At 42.1% G+C, this 23,739-nt stretch overlaps 1 protein-coding gene across 1 annotated transcript in view; it reads right to left on the bottom strand.

Moving 5' to 3' along the window:
* NUDCD1 (NudC domain containing 1) overlaps positions 1-23,739 on the bottom strand; it is a 119,191-nt gene that overhangs the window by 87,813 nt on the left and 7,639 nt on the right. The window contains exon 2 of the mRNA XM_065398764.1: positions 15,853-16,007. Within this exon, the coding sequence (XP_065254836.1) occupies positions 15,853-16,007 (155 nt within the window). The remainder of the gene's footprint in view (positions 1-15,852; positions 16,008-23,739) is intronic.

The following is a 23,739-nucleotide window of genomic DNA, read 5'->3' as shown; positions in this document are numbered from 1 at the left end:
GCCCCTAGCCCTGGATTTCATGTCCTCAACTGTGTTCTTCCTGTCAACATCAACCTTTGCACGTTGCGGATATAGGGCAAGATGCAGATTTCAGTGACTACAACTGAGAAACATTCCTGTCAACAGTCTCACAATTGCATTGAAAACATCCTAATATCAGTTAAAACTCTATCCAAGCAGGTCTAATTTTGCATTGGTCTTTTGTGAATAAATGTTTGGACTGCTAGAGTACAATGGCACAAAAAATGTGGCCATGGAAAAGGGACAATGTGGCATAGTCGACTGTTAATAAACAAATGAGAAATACTGTGACAACATTGTTTGCCAGTGAAAGATGCAGTTAGACAGTACCCGCCCCCCAAAAGCATACAGTCTTAAAGATGTCCAGATGATTAGGAGTCCTTGCAATATATAAGATCAGTACCATATTGCTGACGAAGCCCTATGGATATGCAATCTACAGGTCCAAGAGGCAGTGATCTATCCAGGAACAGGCAATTAAGGTAGAGTATATTCTTGTTAAGGAGCATCGTGCCTACGTTTGGAAGGAAAAGGAAGTAAGGTGTATGTGTCGGGGGGCTGTGGGAGAAGAGCAATCAGAGATTAACAGTACTATTAACAAGACACCAATTCTGATTAGGCAACATGTGAGCCAAGACTTCCACTTTTTTATTGTTACCTTATCCTCTCAACTCTACCCGCCACTTCTGTCTGAGCCCAATGACTGTTTCATATCAGAAAACTGGATTGTAAATCCTCTCAGGCAGACAGTCTTCTTTATTTCTTGTTAGTACAGTGCCTAGCACAACAGGACCCTGATCTTTAAACATTTTATTTTTGTATAAACTTCATAAATAGGGGCTACCATAATAAAAATAAACAACAGACCATATCACTATGGTGCAGTTAGTGAGGGCAGCAAGCCCCCGGGAAAGGAGAAGAAAAAATTGTAGGACAAATGGGAGTGGGGTGAGCCATCAGATGAAAAGTGGTGCTGCACTTCAAGTCAGACTCTTCAGTCCTCACCATAGTGTGGAGTGGAAGCCCACATCTCATTTTAAATTTTAATCTGGCATCCCTACACTAAAACAGCATGGAAGATGTTAACAGGGTGCAAAGAAGTTTGGAAAGATTTGCAAGGAGAACAGATGTGATCACTTCACAAAAGGGGAGGGTGGGTCGGTGATTGGAGGGGTTGATTTGGAAGCAAAAGAGCTGTAAAGAAAAAAAGAGCGACAGTAGGAGAGAGCAAGAAGGAATCTTTCATTAGTCTCAGCTCACATACAGTTCAACAAGTTTCAAGGACAAACTTCTCAGATCCATACCGCAGATGTTGCCTCCAAAATGTTTTCATATCCCTAGCTGAAGATCTGTAACTAAGAACATAGAGTCTGGATCTGACATGCATCTTTGACGGAAGATTTTTTCACTCAATTAGCAGTGATGCTTAAGGCAGGGGTCTCAAACACGCGGCCCGTGGGCCACATGCGGCCCGCGGGGCTCTTGTGTGTGGCCCGCCAAGCTCCCCGTGCCCCCCCCTCCCCCGCCCCTCTGCCTACCCGTGGGATAGCCTCCTGACACTGCGAGCCTCACGCTGCTCTCTGAAGCAGCCGGCAGCACGCCCCTTCGGGCCGGGGGGGAGGAGGAAGGAGGCAGAGGGCTCCGGCATTGCCTCCTTCCAGGCACCGCCCCCGCAGCTCCCATTGGCCGGGAACAGGGAACCGTGGCCAATGGGAGCTTCGTGGGAGGTACCTGGAAGAGCGGCAAGAGCAGCACAAGCAGGGAACCCCGAGCCCCTCCCCCTCCCCCAGGGGCTGCAGGGACATGGTTCCAGCTGCTTCCTGGAACAGAGCAGCACGGAGCCGGGGGCCAAGGCAGGCAGGAAGCCTGCCCTGGCCCCAGTGAGCGCCGCTGCCACCCCTCCCCCAGGGGCTGCAGGGACACGGTTCCAGCTGCTTCCTGGAACAGAGCAGCACGGAGCCGGGGGCCAAGGCAGGCAGGGAGCCTGCCCTGGCCCCAGTGAGCGCCACTGCCACCCCGGAGCTGCTCTAGGTAAGCGGCACCAGGCTGGAGCTCACACCCTGAACCCCTCCTGCACACCCAACTCCCTGCCGCATCCCACACCCCAACTCCCTGCTCTGAGCCACCTGCTGCACCCTGCACCCCGACCCCCTGCCCTGAGCACCCTGCACACCTCCTGCACCTCAACTCCCTGCCCTCAGCCCCCGCTGCACCCTGCACCCTTTCTGCACCCCCTGGGGGCAGCATTGGGGTGGGGACTTCAGAGAAGGGATTGGAATGGGGCAGGGAAGGGGTGGGGCAGGGGCGGGGCCTAATTGGAAGGGGTGGAGTGGGGGCAGGGCCAGAGGCAGTGTGGGGGGGTGTCAGTGATGCGGCCCTCGGGCCAATGCACTAGTCCTCATGCGGCCCTTGGAGTCATCTGAGTTTGAGACCCCTGGCTTAAGGCATGGATTATCTGTAGTGTTGGTATGAATGAGCTGCAATACTGGGGCAAGAGAAAAGCTTGAATTGTGGCTACCTCACTCTCATGAGCATTATAGTCTTCATATTAAACTACACTAACATAGGTATTTTTTCGCCCAGCAACGAGGAAAGTTCTCCAAATGAGTCCTAGAAACTGTTTGAAAACAAGAAGCAATTACACATAGCTGTGCTACTGTTGTATTAACTGATACCAACAAGTAATAACTAAATACAAAGTTGCCAGCTACGACGTGAGACTGCATATATCTACCTATCACAAACAGCAGATTAGACAGACAGACAGAGCTTCATACTACCTTACTAATGTTGTCTCATTAATTTTAATTCAATTATAAAAACAGCTAGCTGGAAAAACGTCACATACAAATGTTTTAATTTGCAGTGCAGCCTCTATAGAATCCCATAAAAATGCATATTAAAATTAGGGCTGGCTGTCAAGTGATTAAACAAATTTATCGCGATTAATCACACTGTTAAACAACAATAGAATACCATTTATTTTAAAATATTTTTGGATGTTTACTACATTTTCAAATATATTTCAATTACAACACAGAATACAAAGTGTACAGTGCTCACTTTATATTTATTACAAATATTTGCACTATACAAAACAAAATTGTATTTTTCAATTCACCTCATACAAGTACTGTAGTGAAAGCAGAACTTACAAATGTAGACTTATGTACAAAAAAACTGCATTCAAAAATAAAAAATGAAAAACTTTAGAGCCTACAAGTCCACTCAGTCCGTGGTGGAGTTCCAGAGTCGACGGCAGAGCGATCGGGGATCGATTTATCATGTCTACACTAGACACGATAAAATCGATCCCCGATAGATCGATCACTACCCGCCGATCTGGCGGGTAGTGTCGACGTACCCTCAGACAAACAAGGTTGGTTACAATTTGCAGGAGATAATGCTGCCTGCTTCTTGTTTACAATGTCACCTGAAAGTGAGAACAGGCGTTCACATGGGACTATTGTAACTGGCATTGCAAGAGATTTACGTGCCAGATGCCCTAAAGATTCATATGTCCCTTCATGCTTCAACCACCATTCCAGAGGACATGCTTCCATGCTGATGATGGGTTCTGCTTGATAACAATCCAAAGCAGTGCAGACTGACAACATGTTCATTTTCATCATCTGAGTCAGATGACACCAGCAGAAGGTTGATTTTCATTTTTGGTGGTTTGAGTTCTGTAGTTTCTGCATCAGACTGTTGCTCTTAAGACTTCTAAAAGCATGCTCCACACCTCATCCATCTCAGATTTTGGACGGCACTTCAGATTCTTAAACCTTAGGTCGAGTGCTGTAGCTATTTTTAGAAATATCACATCGGTAACTTCTTTGCATTTTGTCAAATCTGCTGTGAAAGTGTTCTTAAAAACAAACATGTGCTGGGTCATCATCCGAGACTGCTAGAACATGAAAATATATGCAGAATGTGGGTTAAACAGAGCAGGAGACTCCCCAAGGAGTACAGTCACAAATTTAATTGACGCATTATTATTATTTTTTTTAAACAAGCATCATCAGCATGGAAGCATTTCCTCTGGAATGGTGGCCGAAGCATGAAGGGGCATTCAAATGTTTAGCATATCTGGCATGTAAATACCTTGCAACGCTGACTACAAAAGTGCCACGCGAACGCCTGTTCTCACTTTCAGGTGACATTGTAAATAAGAAGCAGGCAGCAGTATCTCCCATCAATGTAAACAAACTTGGGATTGGTAGAATAAGAAGTAGGACTGAGTGGACTTGTAGGCTCTAAAGTTTTACACTGTTTTGTTTTTGAGTGCAGTTATGTAACAAAAAAATCTGCATTTGTAAGTTACATTTTCACAATAAAGAGATTGCACTATAGTACTTGTATGAGGTGAATTGAAAAATACAATTTTTGTTTATCATTTTTACAGTGCATATATTTGTAATAAAAAATAATATAAAGTGATCACTATACACTTTGTATTCTGTGTTGTAATTGAAATCAATATTGAAAATGTAGAAAAACATCCAAAAATATTTAATACATTTCAATTGGTATTCTACTGTTAAGTGCAATTAATCGTGATTAATTTTTGTTAAACACATGACTTAACTGCGATTAATTGACAGCCCTAATTAAAACCAACATATAGTTGGCAATCACCACTGCTCACAGTAAGTGTAAACACATTATACCTTGATTAACACATTAAGAGTAACAGCTCTTTCAAATTAATCTTAGAAGCAAAACATAATACATGGTAAACACAAAGTTGTATTGGGCTAAAAACCTCTCAAAGGAGAATGTACAAGGAGGATAAGAATATTTGGCTTGTGTCCTTTTTTGCTTCCTTATGGGTTTACAGAGGGCATCCAGAATCTCTTAACTAAAGGGTGGTTTTTTTTAAAAACTAGTAGGGCTTTGTGCTGATTATGAAAAATAGGTGTATTTTTAACTAACTGGAGGTAGAAATCCTAAAATGAAGACCAGACAGTTTGTAGTTTTCACGAGTTAAACAGATTGAGTTAAAGATCAGGCCAAGTTAAGAGCACACTTTTGTTCTCCTTATAAAGACACAGCCTAGGAATTCAAGTCTTTTACATTTTGAAAGACTAGTGAAGGTAGAACTAGTGAAACTAGAACTAGTGAAACTATGACATCAAAAGAATTCAGAGACATCAAACAATCAAGACAGAAAAGATTTTTATATTTAAAATTCTGCTTTGGAGTATTTGTGTTTTTTAGTTTAATAGCTAAAACTCCAGTGACTGATTAACATTATATAAATGATTTCTTCATGGAACACCTCCTCACCCCTTCCATTAATGTGTGTGAGTTTACAATATGCATGAACTGAGCCCCATTAGAGATCCTCCAACAAAACCAAGGAAAACCAGACTTCACATTCCTGATACTTTTAAGATAAGGGTTCTCAAACTTTACTGCACCGAGACCCCCCCCCCCCTTCTAACATAAAAATTACTACGCGACCCCAGGAGGGCGGGCACTGAAGCGTGAGCCCACCTGAGCCCCACTGCCGCAGGTGGCGGAGCCAAAGCAGAAGCCCAAGGTCTTCAGTCTCAGGCAGGGGGCCTGTAATCGGAGTCCCACCCCCCAGCGCTGAAGCCCTTGGACTCTGGCCCTGGGCGGTGGGGATCGGGCTTCGGCTACCACCCTGGGCTTCCGCTTTGGCCCCAGGCCCCAGCAAGTCTAAGCCAGCCCTGGCGACCTCATTAAAATGGGGTTGCAACCCACTTTGGGATCCTGACCCACAGTTTGAGAACCGCTGTTCTAAGATAAAAATCCAGAAAAACCTTAAACCCTTCCCCCTTCATTCACTTTTAGACATCATAAAAACAACCAGAAGATCCTTTTAAAAACCTTTTGCAGATCAGCTTTGACTCACAATGTGAGACTAATGAACTCCCCAAAACACCCAATGGTATGACAGCCCTGATTCAGTAGTCATTAAAAATATAACAGTCTGTGAAGTGTTAGACAATTATTGGTGTTTTATCACAGCAGTTTCACTTCAAATGAGGCATTATTCTAGCTACATCCTATACTGCGGATAGAAAAGAAAAAAAGACCAAAGAAAAGGAGGAAGTAAAATACATACTAAAAACAAAGAGGAACATGAGAAAAATAAAGATTCCGGAGATCCAACTAAAAGCAGGTCTATACTACCACTTATGTTGATATAACTTATGTCGCTCAGAGGTGTGAAGAAGCCATCCCGTGAGCGATGCAAATTACAGCGACCTAAGCACTGTCCACACAAACACCAAGTTGGAGGGAGATGCTCGCCTGCAGACATAGCTTCCGTCTCTCATGCAGGTTGAGTAATTATGCCGACGGGAGAACTCTCTCCTTTCGGCATACAGCATCTTCATCAGCTGCGCTGATGTAGAATTTCTAAGTAAGCAACATAGAATCAAAGAAATTAATCAAGAATTAAGGAAGAACTGACAAATGTAATAAGGAGACAACTGGAAGTAAAAAAACCTGAGGAAAAAAGAGCTGGAAAAATACTTGAAGGAGAAACAGGACAGGGACAGAACCTGAGGTAGACTGCTGGTTGAGACACATTTTATATTTCAATGTATTTAAAAAGAAGTACTGCCAATTGAGTACCTGCATATTTTTATAATGAAAATGGTGGAGGGAACTACATTTCAAAGTGAGAAGCCCTTATGTCACCAAAATATTTTCTGGTGCAACAATGGAAGCTACATCCACTTTCATAAAATCCTGGGGAAATATGGTACCTATGAAAACAAGGACAACTTCTCCAGTATTTTACTTGTGTTCAAGGCCAAATTCACCCTTTTTGTATAAAGTTTCCGCAGGAGATCAAGAAAACAGTGCACTGTTGATAAATGAGAAATGTCTTGTTACAGATCCTAAAGTCACAATCACACTATTTAAACAATGTCTATGTACTTATGGAACCTCATCATCTTTGCCCATTATGTATTCTGATATCACACACTAGACAAAAACAAACGTTAGCTTTGGGTGTTTCCACTCCTACTATTAAAAAAACAACACCACACCACCTACTCCTTGACCTGCTTGAAGCAAAAAAACCCCACAAAATATAAAATATGCAGAGTGGTCTTTAAAATTGGTCAAAACTTTTTTTGTGAAAGCCCAGGCTTTGTCTGCCTTTGACACACTATTTTTGAAGGTACTTGAAACTTCTCATATCTTGCAGATATTAAAAATTAGACCTGCATTTACAAGATGTTCATGGGTATACAAAACAAATTGGATTTAAGGTATGTACCATTTTAATAAGCAGTAACAAAATGGACTGGCTGATGAGCAGATGTAAGAACATATTGCTCAATTGCCTTTTGGGCCTACTCGAATTCAGATTAGAAATGACAGTGTATTACACAAAGCTGTCAGGCAATTAGAAAGCCTGTAATTGAGTAGTTGCAAATTAATTCCCTAACGGTGATATACTGAGTTGCTATATGTGCATCACTACCCTGCTTGAACTGCGCCACTCATTTAAAAAGCTTGTTGGAGGGCAGAGTGAAAGAGCAAGCAAGAGCAGAAGTAAGTCATTTCAGCTCCCTTATTTTGACTTAATTTTTAAGCTTCCATTGAAACATAGGATTTTCTTTAGGGTGAAGTAGCGTATAATATATCTAGCAAGTTGTGCACTGATGAATATGTGAGAGAAACAAGTCTTTCCTGACCTCTGTAATACCCTACAACTCAAATAAAAGTGTCAACAATACAGCAATGACACAGGGCTATGCTCAGGGTTATGTCACAGGAGACCACACATCTTTCAATCTCCAATTGAAAGGAGAGGAAATAGTGAGTCTTAACTCTAAGTGTCCAAATAGTCTCAAATTCAGGTTTCAGAACTGTGTGACATCACCAATCTGGTCCTCCAAAGATCACAATTCACTCCTACAACCAGAACAGGGAAATCAGTACCTGACAGATCTAATGTAAGAAAGAAACAGATTACAAAAAAATCTGGAAAATAATCTTCACACTCGGAAGTACCTATCTTAAAAGGAGCATTTAACCAAAATGAGCTGCCACAAAACCTCCTTTGCAAACAAAGTTGGAGGCCCAGATTTTAATCCCAAATGTAACTGTTGGCAGGAGAGAGAAAAGAAAATTGAAATTCAGGGTTAGATTCCATCAGGCACATTTCAGCCACTTCCAGTACTGCCAACCCCAAGTGGTCAAATATCATGAGTTAGGACTGTCCCCCTCCCCGCAAATCACAAGACTTAAACATGAGCTTCCTAAAAAATAATAAATTGGGGATTTGTCTTGTGGTTTTTGAGCCTCTAGGCTCAACTTTGGTCACATTTTCCAGCTTTTCTCCACATCAATGGGGACTAGAAACTTACTTTAAAAAAAAAAAAATCATAGAACTGTAGGACTGGAAGGGATCTCAAGAGGTCTTTTAGTCCAATTTCCTGCACTCATAGCAGGACTAAGTATTATTTAGACCATCCCTGACCATCCTTGTCTAATCTGCTCTTAAAAATATCCAGTGACAGAGATTCCACAACCTCCCTAGGCAATTTATTCCAGTGATCACTACCCTGGTAGTTAGGAAGTTTTTGTCCAACCTAAATTGCCCTTGTTGCAATTTAAGCCCATTGCTTCTTATCCTATCCTCAGAGGTTAAAGAAAACAATTTTTCTCCCTCCTCCTTGTAAAAAAATGTATGTACTTGATAAAAACAGTTTTCATGTCTCCCCTCAGTCTTCTCTTTTCCAGACTAAACAAACCCAATATTTTTAATCTTCCCTTGTAGTTCATGTTTTCTAGATTTTTTTTTTAAATCATTTGTGTTGCTCTTCTCTGGACTCTCTCCAATTTGTCCACATCTTTCATGAAATGTGGCGCCCAGAACTGGACACAATACTCCAGGTGAGGCCTAATCAGAGTAGAGCGCAAGAATTACTTCTCGTGTCTTGCTTACAACACTCCCGCTAATTCATCCCAGAATGATGTTAGCTTTTTTTGCAAGTGTTACACTGTTGACTCATGACTATGACCCCCAGATCCCTTTCTGCAGTACTCCTTCCTAGGCAGTCATTTCCCATTTTGTATGTGTGCAACTGATAGTTCCTTCCTAAGTGGAGTACTTTGCATTTGTCCTTATTGAATTTCATCCTATTTACTTCAGACTCTTTCTCCAGCTTGTCCAGATCTTTTTGAATTATAATCCTATCCTCCAAAGCACTCGCAACCCCTCCCAGCTTTGTATCATCTGCAAACTTAGTAAGTGTACTCTCTATGCCATTATCTAAATCATTGGTGAAGATAGGATATTGAACAGAATCTGACCCAGAACTGATCCCTGCAGGATCTCACTTGATATTCCCTTCCATCTTGACTGTGAACGACTGATAACTACTTTCTAGGAATGTTTTTTCCAACCAGTTATGCACCAACTTTACAGTAGCTCCATCTAGGTCAGGGGTGGGCAAACTTCAGGGCTTTGGATCTGGCCCGCGGGATTGCCACCCCTGTGGCGCCGTGGGACTAAGGCAGGCTCCCTGCCTGCCCTGGCCCCATACCGCTCCTGGAAGCGGCCAGCACCACATCCCTGCAGCCCCTGGAGAAAGACGGGGGGCAGAGAGCTCCGTGCACTGCCCTTGCCTGCAGGCACCACCCTCACGGCTCCCATTGGCTGGGAACAGGGAACTGCGGCCAATGGGAGCCTCGGTGGAGGTACCCTTCAGTGCGTGGAGCCCTCTGCCCCTCCCTTCCCCAGGGGCCGCAAGGACACAGTGCCGGCCGCTTCCAGGAGCGGTGTGGGGCCAGGGCAATACCTGCCCAGTTGGCACAGGAGCCGCGGATGGTGCCTGCTTCTGCAATGGTAACAGCTGAAGGCAATCTGTCCCAAAGCTGAAGAGAATGAAGAGCCTGGAGTAGGCTGGTACCAGCCCGGTGCCAATGCTGATACAGACAGACAGAAAGCAAGTCTGATGCTGCCATGTAAGCTGGTATGGTCAACTGCACCAAAAGTAATGGTACTGCAATGGTATCCATAGGTACCCAGTCAACAACCACCCTGCAGATGGTTTCAGAGACAACACTATGGTGCCAGGATCCTCCTGCCTTGGTACCGCAGAGACAGGGGTTGGCACCCAAGCTCTACACTGGAAACCTGAGTCTTGCTGATGCTGAGGCCCTGATCTATATGAAGAGGAGGACAAATCCCTCTCCAATCTCAGGCATCTCTGGACTGTTTTAGGAGTCCTCTGAACAATGGACATTCAGAGGCAATGCACAACCATTCCCCTTCTTGAAGGGGGAATCAGAGTCCAGGGGTCTGTTCTGACAGAGGTGGAGAATGTCTGAGGACAATAGACCAAACAGTCTGAAGTCCCAATTCTGAAGCAGCCTCAGTGAAGGTCTCGGACAACCTGAGTTCTTTTAAGAAAAGAATGATATAACACTTTTCTTTAACATGGCCTTTGCCAAGGCACAATAAGCAGCAGGTCACAGCCCACATGATGGGCAATGTTTGAAGCCCATGGAGTGCTGCTTAACCTACAGTGGTGGGCAGCACAAACTAACTATGAACTCTAAACAGAACATAATAATAGACTAATTAACACTATACTAAAACTACACTACAACTATTATCTGCTGCTAATTTACACTACTAAGGTCTGAGCCACAAACTATGATGCAGAAGAAAAGCCATGAGGAGAAAACCAACACAGGGATTTCTGATTCAGGCTGCAGGAGGTAAGAAGGAGCTGTAGGGAGAGGGGTCAGGGCAGTGCCAACCTTATATAGCTTTGAGAGGAGCCACAAGGCCTATAGGGCATGCATGCCGCCCCAACAGATCCAGTTACAAGAAAAATGTCTCCAGCTCCCTGTGCACTAGACAATCATACACCTGAGTGGAATACACATCTGCAACCACTCAAAGAAGAACTAAAATCAATTTACTTCTGAATAAGACCTGGTCTACACTACAGGTTACGTCGACCTAACTCCATACACTACAACGTTGCTCCCACCGATTTAAGTCACCCACTAAGCCAATCTAACAACGCCACCTCCGCAAGAGGCGTAGCTCTTGGGTCGATGTAGTATCTTTGTAGACACTGTATTACTTACTTTGCCTGTTGGCTGTCAGCCCCTGGCAGCGGGGGGAGCCTCCAACTATGAGCCCTGAGCATGGCTCACAGCTCAAGCTATTGGTCCCTAGCAGCTTGGAGGGCCTCCAGTTGCAAGTCCTGCACAGGGCTCACAGCGCCCTACAATGCCCCACACAGTTAAGTTGATCAAAATAGAATATGCATTTTACATGAAGTTCTTCTCAACCTCAATGCAAATTTCAACATATGATACTTGGATACAAATGTAGAAGCACAATACTCTCAAGAGTTCCACTAAATGTAACTGAGAAACTGAGGCATCAGTCCTCCTTTCATTTAACCACCATGAGGCTGAATGTGATAGTGGAAGAATTTTTACATTTCCACACTGCTTTTGGCTAAGATAATGTTACTTCTTTCTCAACTAGATTTAAATAGTGTTCTGAACACCATACTGCAGTTTAGAACAATTGCACATGATCATCTCTCATCTTTTTCATTTTATGTTTGTTATCTGAAAAAGTGGCAAAGACTTCCTTGTACTCATCTCTGCATTTGTGGATGGCATCTTTGGTAAGCTAGTTATAATAGTTATTTACATCACATTTGCAGATGTATGTAAAGCACTTTGATCCTCAGAGGAAAGTTGCTACAGAAGTAGATATCTCGTAGACCCTAGCAGAAGAGAAGGTATTTACCTGCTTTTTTAAAAATCTGATAAGTAATGAAGGAAGGACACAAGATCTAGCCCCTTGGAAAATGAATCTATATTTGTTCTTCATTTCACTTTTTATTTTGATAGATATTGCCACTTAAGTCAATGGTGATACTCATTTATATCATGTAGTTAAATAGTATCACTGGCTAGAAACTATATCTTGTATACAGGGCCGGCTCCAGGGTTTTGGCCGCCCCAAGCAGCCAAACAAACAAACAAAAAAGCCACGATCACGATCTGCGGCGGCAATTCGGCGGAAGGTCCTTCGCTCGGAGCAGGAGTGAGGGACCGTCCGCCGAATTGCCGCCGAACAGCTGGACATGCCTCCCCTCTCCGAAGTGGCCACCCCAAGCACCTGCTTTGTAAGCTGGTGCCTGGAGCCGGTCCTGCTTGTATAGATATACATTTGATAGATATGAGTGGTGAAGCATGCTCATAGTGAGTGATCTTATTGAAGTTTCTGTATACAAATTAATTTTCATACCTTTAAAAAGTTCTCTTTCCACCTCAAACAAAACAGTCATGAAACAAGTGATTTCTCTGCTTAGAATATGAGGATGTGACAAGTAATCACAGACTTTAATAGAACAAAAAACAAACAAAAAAAAACCACTTATGGGAGGATATTAATGAGTCGTTGTGATATTTCCCTATTCGTTGCCAAGGGATTTCTGTAGAGTGAATTGTACTATGAAAGAATATCCATATGATTTCAATTAACTGCATATGACAGATGCCAACTACTGTCTCTTATGAAGTGGGCAATTATGTTCTTAATTAAATGCTCAAAAAAAATTATAGTTGGAGAGAGTATTTCACTATTTTTAACAAACGAAAAAGTTAGACTTCAGTGTGATGGGATCCATAAAACCCTTCCTTTCTCAGCCCTATAATACAGTAAAACTACAAATAATTGGCCCTGTTGCAAACCCACCCTTCACAAATGCTTCCGTTGGACAGGTTTCTTTCTCCCAGACATTTCTGCTGGGAATACTGACTGTCCCCTGAGATTTGGCAAAGTCCAAAACCCACAAGTAAAGACAGTCTCTCCTAGAGATACAGAAACAACTCGTTCGACAGCCTCACCTTATGAGGGGAAAGTAGCTTATAAAGTGTCACTCTTCCCAGAAAGCCCTACTATGCCCAGCAGCTTTGGGTAAACACTTTTAGCTCAAGAAAGAGGGGAGCCTCAATCCATCCACATACTAAAATGCTCCAGTTCCAAGTCCTAAACGGAATGAGCAACCCTCTTAACCATGAACTGCCACTGTGGACCCACTTAATTTCTCAGTGGTGGTTTCCTTCAGCCCACAGATTTGTTTTGCAGTCCAATCACTGAAATGGATTAGCATAGCCATGGAGACTCACATTCTCAATCTTAAAGGGTCAGATATCTCATTACTGCCACTAAGTGTAATTATGGCTTAAATACATGACAGCAGGGTTAAACCAAGTTCTGTAGAGCTCAGAGATAACAGTATGAAAAGACTGCATGGTCCTGAAAGCAACTATGCAGAAGATTGTGTATCTAAAAGTTAAGGTGACAAAGCAATATGCAAGTTGTTTAGGCCATTTGAAGGAAGATAGGCGAAATAGGGTAGCTGGGTAACCTTTTGGTAAGACAGACCATCTCCTTCCTCATCCCCTTTTTTGAGTCACCTAAGGATTCCCCTCCATTTTTGTCTCTAACAATGCCACTCTTCAACCTCATCATTGCAGCCAACTTGCTTTCCATCAAGGTAAATTGGAAAGTATATGTAATCATCACTGATCTTAAACATCTACAAGAATTATAATTAAGTGATTACAGATATCCCTTCCCACCTCCTAAAAATCTTTAACAGCCTTCATTTCTAACCCAAATATAGCCTAGGAAAAACCCCATATTTCAATAAGGAGGCCACCACCAAAACACAGATATGAGAAAGGAACAGGAAAGTAATAGTAAACAACAAATTGGTATTTTATAGGCTTACAGTCTCTATAATCCTCAAGCTGTAACAATGTTCCACAATTCCACTGACATGTTATATAAATTTACCACTGTTTTGAAAACAGAATTAGCAGCCCTAAATCTTTCACTACCAGAGAAAATCTTATCATGTGAATGATCTATCAGCATTTTATTTTGCCTCCGACCCTAAAATGTTAAATCAAGAATATGCATGAGGCACTGCTGTTTAAATTCACAACTAGATCCAATTATGAACAAAGTGTTTATCTAACCAAAAGAAAATGTTTAAATCCATATTGACAAGTGAAAAGTGTTGAGTCAATCAAAACATCAATTTAACACCAAATCACAAATTTTCAGCCATGTTCTTACACATTACCTGTAAAGGTTGTCCGATTAAATATAAGCCTCAGTTGTCAGAGATATAGACTTACTTCACATGGGATGGGCATGTCCAAAGCTAAAAATATTAACTTTGTAAATGCCATTTTAGTATCACCAGTAACATGTTCTCCTATTTCCCATAAATCCCAATGTCTGCTTATTACAATTATTGTTAAGTACAATACCAGACATGTATCAGAAACATTGTGTCCAGGTAGTATCTTCCCTTGCAGAATACAGAATTACCGTATAATGGAAATTGTTGAATCCAAATAAAACAGCCTCAAAATATAGCATAGATTCTACTACTGGAGAATGCCGATATAAAACCACAGAACCACTATCTTTTCTGGTTTAGCCTAATTCAGCATTTTTCAAAGTTCAGGTCGTGACCCAGTACTGGGTCCCGGCATGTCAGACACTGGGTCGCTCTGGTCAGTGCCGCCAACCGGGACATTAAAAGTCCCATCAGTGGAGCTACCCAGCTAAGGCAGGCTAGTCCCTACCTGTTACTGCACTGCGTCCCGGAAGTGGCCAACAGTGGGTCCAGCTTCTAGGCAGGGGGGCCACAGGGCTCCGCGTGCTGCCCCCACCCCGAGCACTGGCTCTGCACTCCCACTGGCCAGGAACCGGCCAATGGGAACTGGGTGGGGGGGCAGTGCCTGCGAGCAAGAGTCGCGTGAAGACGCTTGCACACCTCCGCATAGGAGCCTGACCTGCTGCTGGCCGCTTCTGGTGTGCAGCACGGTCCGGGGTGCCAGGGCAGGCGGGAAGGCTGCCTCTGCACGCTGGCTGCGTTGCTAACTGGGAGCTGCCGGAGGTAAGTCCGTGCCCCAACCCCATCCCCCAATTACCTGCCCCAGCCTTCAGTCCCCCCCCCACCCAAAACCTGGAACCCCTTCCTGCATCCCAAACCCCTCATTCCTGGCCCCACCCCAGAGCCTGCATCCCCAGCCCAGAGCCCTGACTCCCTCCACACCCTGAACCCCTCATTCCCAGCTCCATGGGTCACGGACATCAACAATTTTCTTCAACTGGGTCCCCAGAAAAAAAAGTTTGAAAACCACTGGTCTAATTTACTCAGATTCCACTAAGTGAACCCAAAGGTCCTTCACCCATCTACTTGGCCCAAATTAAGTTTTTGCCCTTGTCACTAACTCCCACCTCTCACAACCTCTCTTATGCTTATACCGTGAAGAGATTTTCAAATTAAAAAAAGAACATGTCAAGAAGAATTAAGGAGGACCATTTTGCCAACTAGAAAAGGGTGCCACTCTTTTCTCCCCTTCATCCAGTCACTAGGCACCCTCCTCTTCCCCTTTCAGAATGAAAATAAAGTAGGACACTTTTCAGAAAAGGAAGAGCTGGGAGAAAACAGTACTGAAACCCATCACTGCCTTGGTTTTTGTTTCAAACCCCACACCCTACCTTGCACCCTTCTCTCTTTCTCCAAGTCATAGATACCAATATCAGAAGGGACCATGGGTGGTTATCTAGTCTGACCTCTGGTATAACAAAGGCCATAGAACTCCCTCTCAACTTCCCTTATAGATTCCCCGCTCCCCACCCCCGCTTTCTACACTCCTCCTCGGATTTTCCCTTCTTCAGTTTTCTGTGCTTGCATACTATTCATTTTCTTTTCCTCTTGTCCCACCACATCTCTTTCATTGATTTAAAATAAATGTCATTCTTACCAGAGTCACTGATAAATTCATAACCCTTCCAAGTTGATCAACATAGTAGACATTATCCTGGTACCAAGAATCAAGATGTAGGTAATTATACATGCCAAAGGCACGCATGTGGTCCAGGGTATACTGATCATCTCGAAGTTTCACTTCTGCTACAGCTGAAAAATAAAGCCAGAAAGACTAATTTTAACAACTAGAAAATGCAGTTAATCATATTGCACTATTAGCCTTTTGAGCTTGTAGTTGGGTGGCTTGCCTTCCAAATTTGTGCTGAAAGCTTAATGATTTTAAAGTTTTTTACATGCAGACTGGTTTAAGGAGACTGAGGATGGGAGGAATTATGTTTATGTGATCACCACTACCATTGATGCCTTCACTCTACACTGTCCCTCCCCCACACATGCTGAGGAAATCACCATGAAACTTCAGCAGATGAAGCACATAGGCACCAGGTGAGAACATCAATTGTGAAAAACTCACTCCAAATCCATTCATCAAGAGCATAAAGGTTTCTGACAGAAGTACACCACCATAGTAAGGAAAGAAAAAAAAAATTTCTACTCTACCTCCATCACAGTTGCAAAACCACAGCCAGCAGGGTTATTCCGCCTGGCAATTTGGACTTCATAATCCAGCCACGGGGTCAAATCACCAGCCACTAAAAAGGCAGAAAACTCTGAACCAGAGTTGACATTAGCCACCATGCCACTATTTGATGGTATATGGCCTCAACACACTCACTGAAGCTGAAGGAGTCTTGAGAACGTCCTTCTTGGCTAATAAATATCAAACTATTCACGGCTAATGGAAGTTACCAACACCTCCTTCAGGGAAGCAAATGTACCACTCACCTTGAAAAATACAGTCATCCATCCAATCCCCCCCCCAAAAAGCCACAACAACTCAATCCTTAAGACCTCTCAGCATTTTTATCCCCCTGGGTAGTTCAGCACGTTCACTTCTCTGAATGAGGTGTTTTAATCTGCCCACTCCTACAAAAATCATTGATAAAGTAGCAACAAACAAGCACACATCACCACATGACATCGGGTTTTAGACTACGGAACAGTCTATACCTAAAAGTTAGTGGAAAAATCCAGTCATATTCTTACATAAAACCTTTATAAAATGACTGTGTAAGCATGCCTTTTCATAGTTGTTGATACTTGCAACTTAACAGCAACCCCACGGCAGCCCAAATCATGTGGCTTTGCAGAATTGTACAATGGATTTCAGCTTCTCTGCAGTGAATAAGAAGTTACTGTCCCATTCCACAAGCTTTAAGAGGATTTTCTTAAAGTATCAAAAATGAAGAGGGGAAAAAAAACGTACCAGCGATGATTGAATCAGTAAGCCTCTTTCTTATTTAGTTCATTTTAACTAAATATTTTACAATAGTTAGCACTTAAAGACAGCTATTGCCAAAATGGCACTTTAGAAGTGTTTGTGAAATGAAGCTTTATCAAAGATGTTATCATGACCTAGTGAGTTTTAAAAAATTGGATATGTTTAGTGAGGAAAAAAGACTGATAGTCTTTAAATATGTTAAGGTTGGTTATAAAGGGAGAGGGATAGCTCAGTGGTTTGAGCATTGGCCTGCTAAACCCAGGGTTATAAATTCAATCCTTGAGGGGGCCACTTAGGGATCTGGGGCAAAATCAGTACTTGGTCCTGCTAGTGAAGGCAGGGGGCTGGACTCAATGACCTTTTGGGGTCCCTTCCAGTTCTATGAGATAGGTATATCTTCAAAGAGGACAGTGATCAATAGTTCTCTATGTGCACTGAAGATGGGACAAGAGAACCTGCAGCAAGGGAGATGTAGTTTAGGAAATACTTTCTAACTATAATGGTAGTTAAGCACTGGAATAAGCTTCCAAGGGAGGTTGTGGAATCCAAGTCATTGGAGGTTTTCAAGAATAGGTTAGACCAGTGGTCTCCAAAGTGGGGTGCGTGCACAAGAGGATCCTTGGGGGTGCGCAGCAAGAGGAGCGTTTGGTTTTTTTTGCTTTGTCAGTTGCTCAAAAAATTTTTACTGATAGGGGTGCACAATCAAAAAAGTTTGGAGACCACTGTGTTAGACAAACACCTGCCAGAGATGGTCTTGGTATACTTGGTCCTACCTGAGCGCAGGGGGAGGAACTGCATAACCTCTCAAGGATCCCTCCAGCCCTATATAATCCCCAAAATGAGAAGACCAGAGAACAGGGTGAATATATTGTAATTAATTAAAAACTAATTGGAAAGATAGTCCAAGACAATTCTTTCAGTGGGACCAAGTTGATAACATCTGCTCCATGTACTGATATATTAACCAAACTAATCTTTTTTGGCTTAGTAGGATTCACACACTGAAGCATTTAAAGGATTTTCACCTAGAAAGCAATAGGTATTGTCTCACTTGGTAACAAGCTTTTCAAACACAACAATGGGAGCTGTGGAGCCAGTGCTCAGGGTGGGGCAGCACGCAAATTACACAAAGCCGCCTAGCCCTGCCTCTGCCTAGGAGCAGCAGGGACATGTTGCCGCTTCCAGGGAGCCACACGGAGCCAGGTAGGGAGCCTATCGGCCCCACACCATTAAAAGTCTGGTTTATAGTCCGGTTGAAGATCAGAAATGCCGGTTTATAGAGCTTTCCGGTTGGTAAAGTACTGAATAATAATACAAAAGAAATTTCATCCTTGAAAAAAAGTGTATTATTCTCTTGATAAAATATTAGTGTTTCCACAACACTTTAAATTCCAGAAACATAAATCAATTTATAAAGAACAGTTTAGGTATTAAAATGAAACAAAATAACCATGCCAGAAAAGATCCAGCTATTTAAATGGTCAAGTTTTACATTCTTGGGAAATACTGTTTACAAAGAACTTTAGAATGGGCACTAATGGAAGTGGCAAGGGAAGTTTGAAGAGTAGGTGTGAATTGAATGGGGAGGTAGATCTTAACAGTGATTCATTTTAATTTGTATTAATGGACTAACTGGTTAGTAGTAAACCATTTCTGTGTCCCTTTTATTGCACATTCACTCAGCTACTAAAGAAATATATGAAATTAAACAATATTTCAGTCCTATTGTGTAAGTTTACCGGGGAATGGATTATAAATCACAATTTACAATAAAAGTGTCCTAATCAACTTATATAACATAGCAGCCTATCAAATTAGCATAAACAAGCTTTCTCCCCCACAAATTACATTTATTTTCCATAGAGTAAATACCAATACCATTTTTGTAAGTATAATTGAACAATAAAGCAAGATAGAACGTAAAGCTTTTCTCTTCAGACTTACTGCCAGAACACAAAGGACTACTAGGAAAGCTGCAGTAACCCATAGAGACGTAATTATTAATTCACTTCAGTGCATTGCTTAAAAAGTGTGGTAATTCACGTGCTGCTTGTGCACAGTTTCTCAGCACTTAAAACTTATTCTAAATCAAGTTTAATCAAACTTATCAAATGCACTTATCCTGCTGAGGACCCATTGCAAGTATGAAGTTTCATATTAAATATGAGGAAAAGACCATCCTTTGTAATAGAATCATAGAATATCAGAGTTGGAAGGGACCTCAGGAGGTCATCTAGTCCAACTCCTTCTCAAAGCAGGACCAATCCCCAACTAATTCATCCCAGCCAGGGCTTTGTCAAGCCTGACCTTAAAAACCTCTAAGGAAGGATATTCCACCACATCCCTAGGTAACCCTACAAGCATCATGTGGTTGGCTGCTTCACTCATACACAGAGCCCCAATTTTATTTCTGTGGGATGGGCAGGATGGAAGAAAGGCACATTGGATTAGCAATCATGCAACATGTTAGCACCCAGATAGGGGAATATGAATATGAATAACAAGATAAATACCATTCACATTTTGCTTCTGTTAGTCTATCTTGAAAAGGGAGTCTCTGCGTAGGACTGCTCCTTGGGGGAGCAGGACCACATTTTTTAAACACAGTGAGGGCCTGATCCTTATTGGACCCTTTGGGCACTACTGAGATACAAATATCAAGCTACTACTTATACAGCTGGATCTCTCTATGGCATTTGATCATGTTGGCCATCAATACTCCTGTTGTGTCTCAGAGACAAAGCAGGGATGAACAGAACAGTCAGATGGCTCCATTCCTTCCTTTCAGACTGAATCCACAGGGTTGAGGACTGCTATTCTTCCACATCTAGAACCTTCACTTGTGGAGTCCTACAAGGCTCAATCCTCTCCTTCTACTCTATTCAACACCTACATGAAGCTGAAGGGGAAGATTTTGAAAGAGCATAAGCAGAAATGCCAGCAGTACATAGACAACACCCAGCTCTACATTTTGCAAGCATCAAATGCTAACAGCATTAATTCCTACTATCTTGATTCTAAAGAGCCATCAGCACTCAGATGAGGCTTAGAAGGATTAGATTTTTATCTGTAAATATCAAGTTTACCACACACAAACCAACAAAAAAAATATTTCCATTGATAATTAAAATTTAGAGCTATGCAAATGGAAGAAAAATGATTCTTGACAACAGACTGAAGGATATTTACTTTGTATATTTTCACATGATGTTGACAATTTGTGCTTTAACTTTTTGAAACTCAGCATTTACTGTCAGTAAATTGTCTGACCTCCCCCACAACATCCCACATCTGTGAAAATTTAAACAGAAAAATTGAAACAAATGCTTAAAACCCATAATATTGCACAACTGAAAAATTAAAATAAAAATAGAAAAATGCTTAAACAGATATCCACCAAAACTATACGAAAAAATTAATTCTGCCAATCCTATCAATAGTTGACTAAAACTAAACTGCTGTAAGATGGAGGTTGCATGATGGAGGAAAAAGAAGAATTGCAAAGAATTCCCCATATCTATATTACCCTCCATCATCATAGTAATTTGCCATTCAGTCATCATGGGTCTTTTTGGACTCCTTGCTACTTTTACATACTAATAGTCAAATTAGACAAATAGTCACAGCTGCTAAAAACTCTAAGACACAACTGGCCAGAAGTCTGTGCTTCATACTACAAGATTTTGATTTGGCCACAGCAGTTCACACATTCACAATTTGATTACTGCAATGCATCATGCCTAGGAATGAAGCCACCAATTCTGATAAAGGTCCACTTGGCTCTAAATTCAGCAATCTACCTGTTCATCAACAGTGTGCGCTATGAACATCCTGCTCTCTGCACTGGTTCCCTCAAGAACATCATTAAATTCAAGATTTTAATCTCAACATTCAAAGCATTCCATGGAACTACCTCTTCTCCCTCCCTCTCCCCCATTCTCCCTTTATGCAACTACAACTTCTATGAAGCTATGCTATATCAACAAGGGTGAGCCTCATGAGAATGGGGGACAGAGCTCTTAGAGCATACAAAAAGATAATATATTGATCTGGAATGACCAATTACTCAAGATACTGGATGGTTTGGATATGTGCTTCAGTGAATGGACTAATTTGTTTTATTTCCCTCCTGAAATAATTTCAGAAAGCACTGAACATCTGAAACTACTTTATATAAAATCCTCTATTAATGGGATCCAGGTATTGTATGAAATTGAGATGTTATTAAACAGGTCCCAAGTGTGGACTTAAGGTCTCATGTTGTACTTTCTTTTAAATGTCCAAATTAATGGTTAAATTAAATAACTGAAATAAGATTATGTCAACCTACTCCTGGGGGAATACTGCACCACTGCGGACATGCAGAATTCACATCCCCTGAAGATTTTTTTTCCTGCATAGAAAATGCATTCTGCCAAAGAGGCACTGCAGTTATGCCTTTCACCTGCCAGGGGCTGCTGTGGCACCAGAACTGAGGGCAGCCCGCTTGCTGACCAGCAGCTGATAGGGAGGAGGAGAGTCTGCGTTCCTCACGGCACCCTGATTGCAGGGCCAGGTGAGGAGGCATGGGATATGGACAGAGCATGGCACATGAGGCTTCTGGGACTCACAGACAGGGGTTCAGAAGGGCTAGTGGGGGGACAGACTGGGGCAGGGGCTGAATGGGAGTGCAGGTACACATGGGGACAAGGCAGATGTGCCTGACTGAATGGGAGAGGCTAAGGGTCCTGCCAGGGTCTGCATCAGGGAGGTCAACTCCCCCCAACACACCCCCAAAAGAAAACCCTGTTCCATACTTCTCCCCACCCACACCCAGCAACACTCCTGAGTCACTCCCAGGCTCCTTCCCAGCAATTACTTCCCTCTCCCTCAGCTTCTCCATTAACCCTGACTCTCCCAAGCCTTTGCACTGCTTCAGAGGGGTTCAGGAAATACATTTCTGTATTGTAGTTTAAATGAATTATTACTCATAGTTCTGTATTAATATGCCTAATAAAGAATCTATTTGTCAAAAAACCTTTGCTGTATCATTTTTGTTGTCTGTATTGTTACAGACCTACTTGCTGACAGGTATTTTGAAATAAATTATGAAAAATAATTGAAACTGGCATGATTATATTGTGTTATTTTGACAAATATGCAAAATTTTGCAGAATTTTTAAATTTTGGCACAGAATTCCCCCAGGAGTAGTAATAAGTGTCCTTCAGGTTATACCAAAAAGTTTTGCTTAAGAAAGTCTTCAGCCCTAAGTAAATAAAATGAAGCAGGTTCTACAAAGAAAAGAAGCCTGTGCACAAGTGCCATCTGCTGTCATTTTACCAAATGCTTAGATAGTGTTTATGTTAGAAAGGCCTAAACGAAGAGGAAGTTTAGCCCTTTCTTTCTACAGTCCTAAAGGCTCAAGTTTTCTTGGCAGTCCTAAGAGATGAAGAGGAAAGCAAAAGAACTCAAGGCAAAAACTAAAAAGAGAGCCAAGAGATTAAAGGAGATAAATCAGGAACAGAGGTTAGGCTAAAAGAAAATGACTGCGAATTTAAGCCAGATCAGTCAGAAAAGAAATCTTGTTTCTACAAAAAAATAATTCTGAAGAACAGGAATGCTTCAGGAAACACAGCCTTTGATACACTGGTTCAAATCCAGCCAGAAAAAACAACAACAACGAGTATTTTTTTTGTAAAACCTGGGATTTTTTCAGTAAAACAAAATCGGTTTAAACTGAAAGCAAAGGGGCTTAAATGTGGGAACGCTCCTCCAGGACACTCAAACCAGCATCTTCATCAGCACTAAGTACTGTAGTGTGTTTTTGTTTGCCTTTTAAGAAGAGTGTCAAGAACTTTCAGAAGGAACCAGGCCTCCTTACCCACCTTTGAAAGTTTTGGTATTTGTTTTGGGATTGTTGTTTTTTTAAATTGATACAACTATTTTTCTGTATTGATAGGGCATTGTCCCACAAGTGATTTTTAAAAAATGAAAGCTGATAAAGGTCTGCCATCATAAGCCTCGTCCAATGAACCAGCAGCAGCAAAGTAACTGTCTCACAAGCTTTTCTAGATTTTGTCTTCAATACATTCTAGGTTGAGAAAACTACTAGTAAACATTTTTAAAACTGTTTATTAAATTTGCCTTCATTTTGGACAAGAAGTGCTTACTATGCTCCTATATACTGCCATTCTTTGCTTTGCAATGCCACCCTGTGGATGAAACCTGGTACTTCATGTATACTTATCAAAATACTGCACTGGAAAAAGGTCATATTAATTCTCTGTAGGTGTCAATCTGCGTAGCTCTCATTTGTTGTCCGAATACAGCAGTTGTGTCCTGATTCTGTGGCCCCTCCTTCAGTTGAGGGAGTTTGAGGCCTTAAAGTTTCAGGCGGGCCTAGGACCACCCTCCCAAGATCCAAGTAGGCTACAAAGTTCCTATTTATTGACCATAGGTATTTTCCTAGATAATTATTTTTGTTTTAAAACCTGCTTGAAGAAATTAAGCACAAATGTTAAATTAATAACTGTACCACCGGATTGTGGCAGGATGGAAAGAAT

The sequence above is a fragment of the Emys orbicularis genome, chromosome 2 (assembly GCF_028017835.1).
Source record: "Emys orbicularis isolate rEmyOrb1 chromosome 2, rEmyOrb1.hap1, whole genome shotgun sequence".
NCBI classification, from domain to species: Eukaryota; Metazoa; Chordata; order Testudines; family Emydidae; genus Emys; species Emys orbicularis.
The sequence above is the reverse complement of the archived record's forward strand: the minus strand, read 5'-3'. Positions and strand labels throughout refer to the sequence as shown.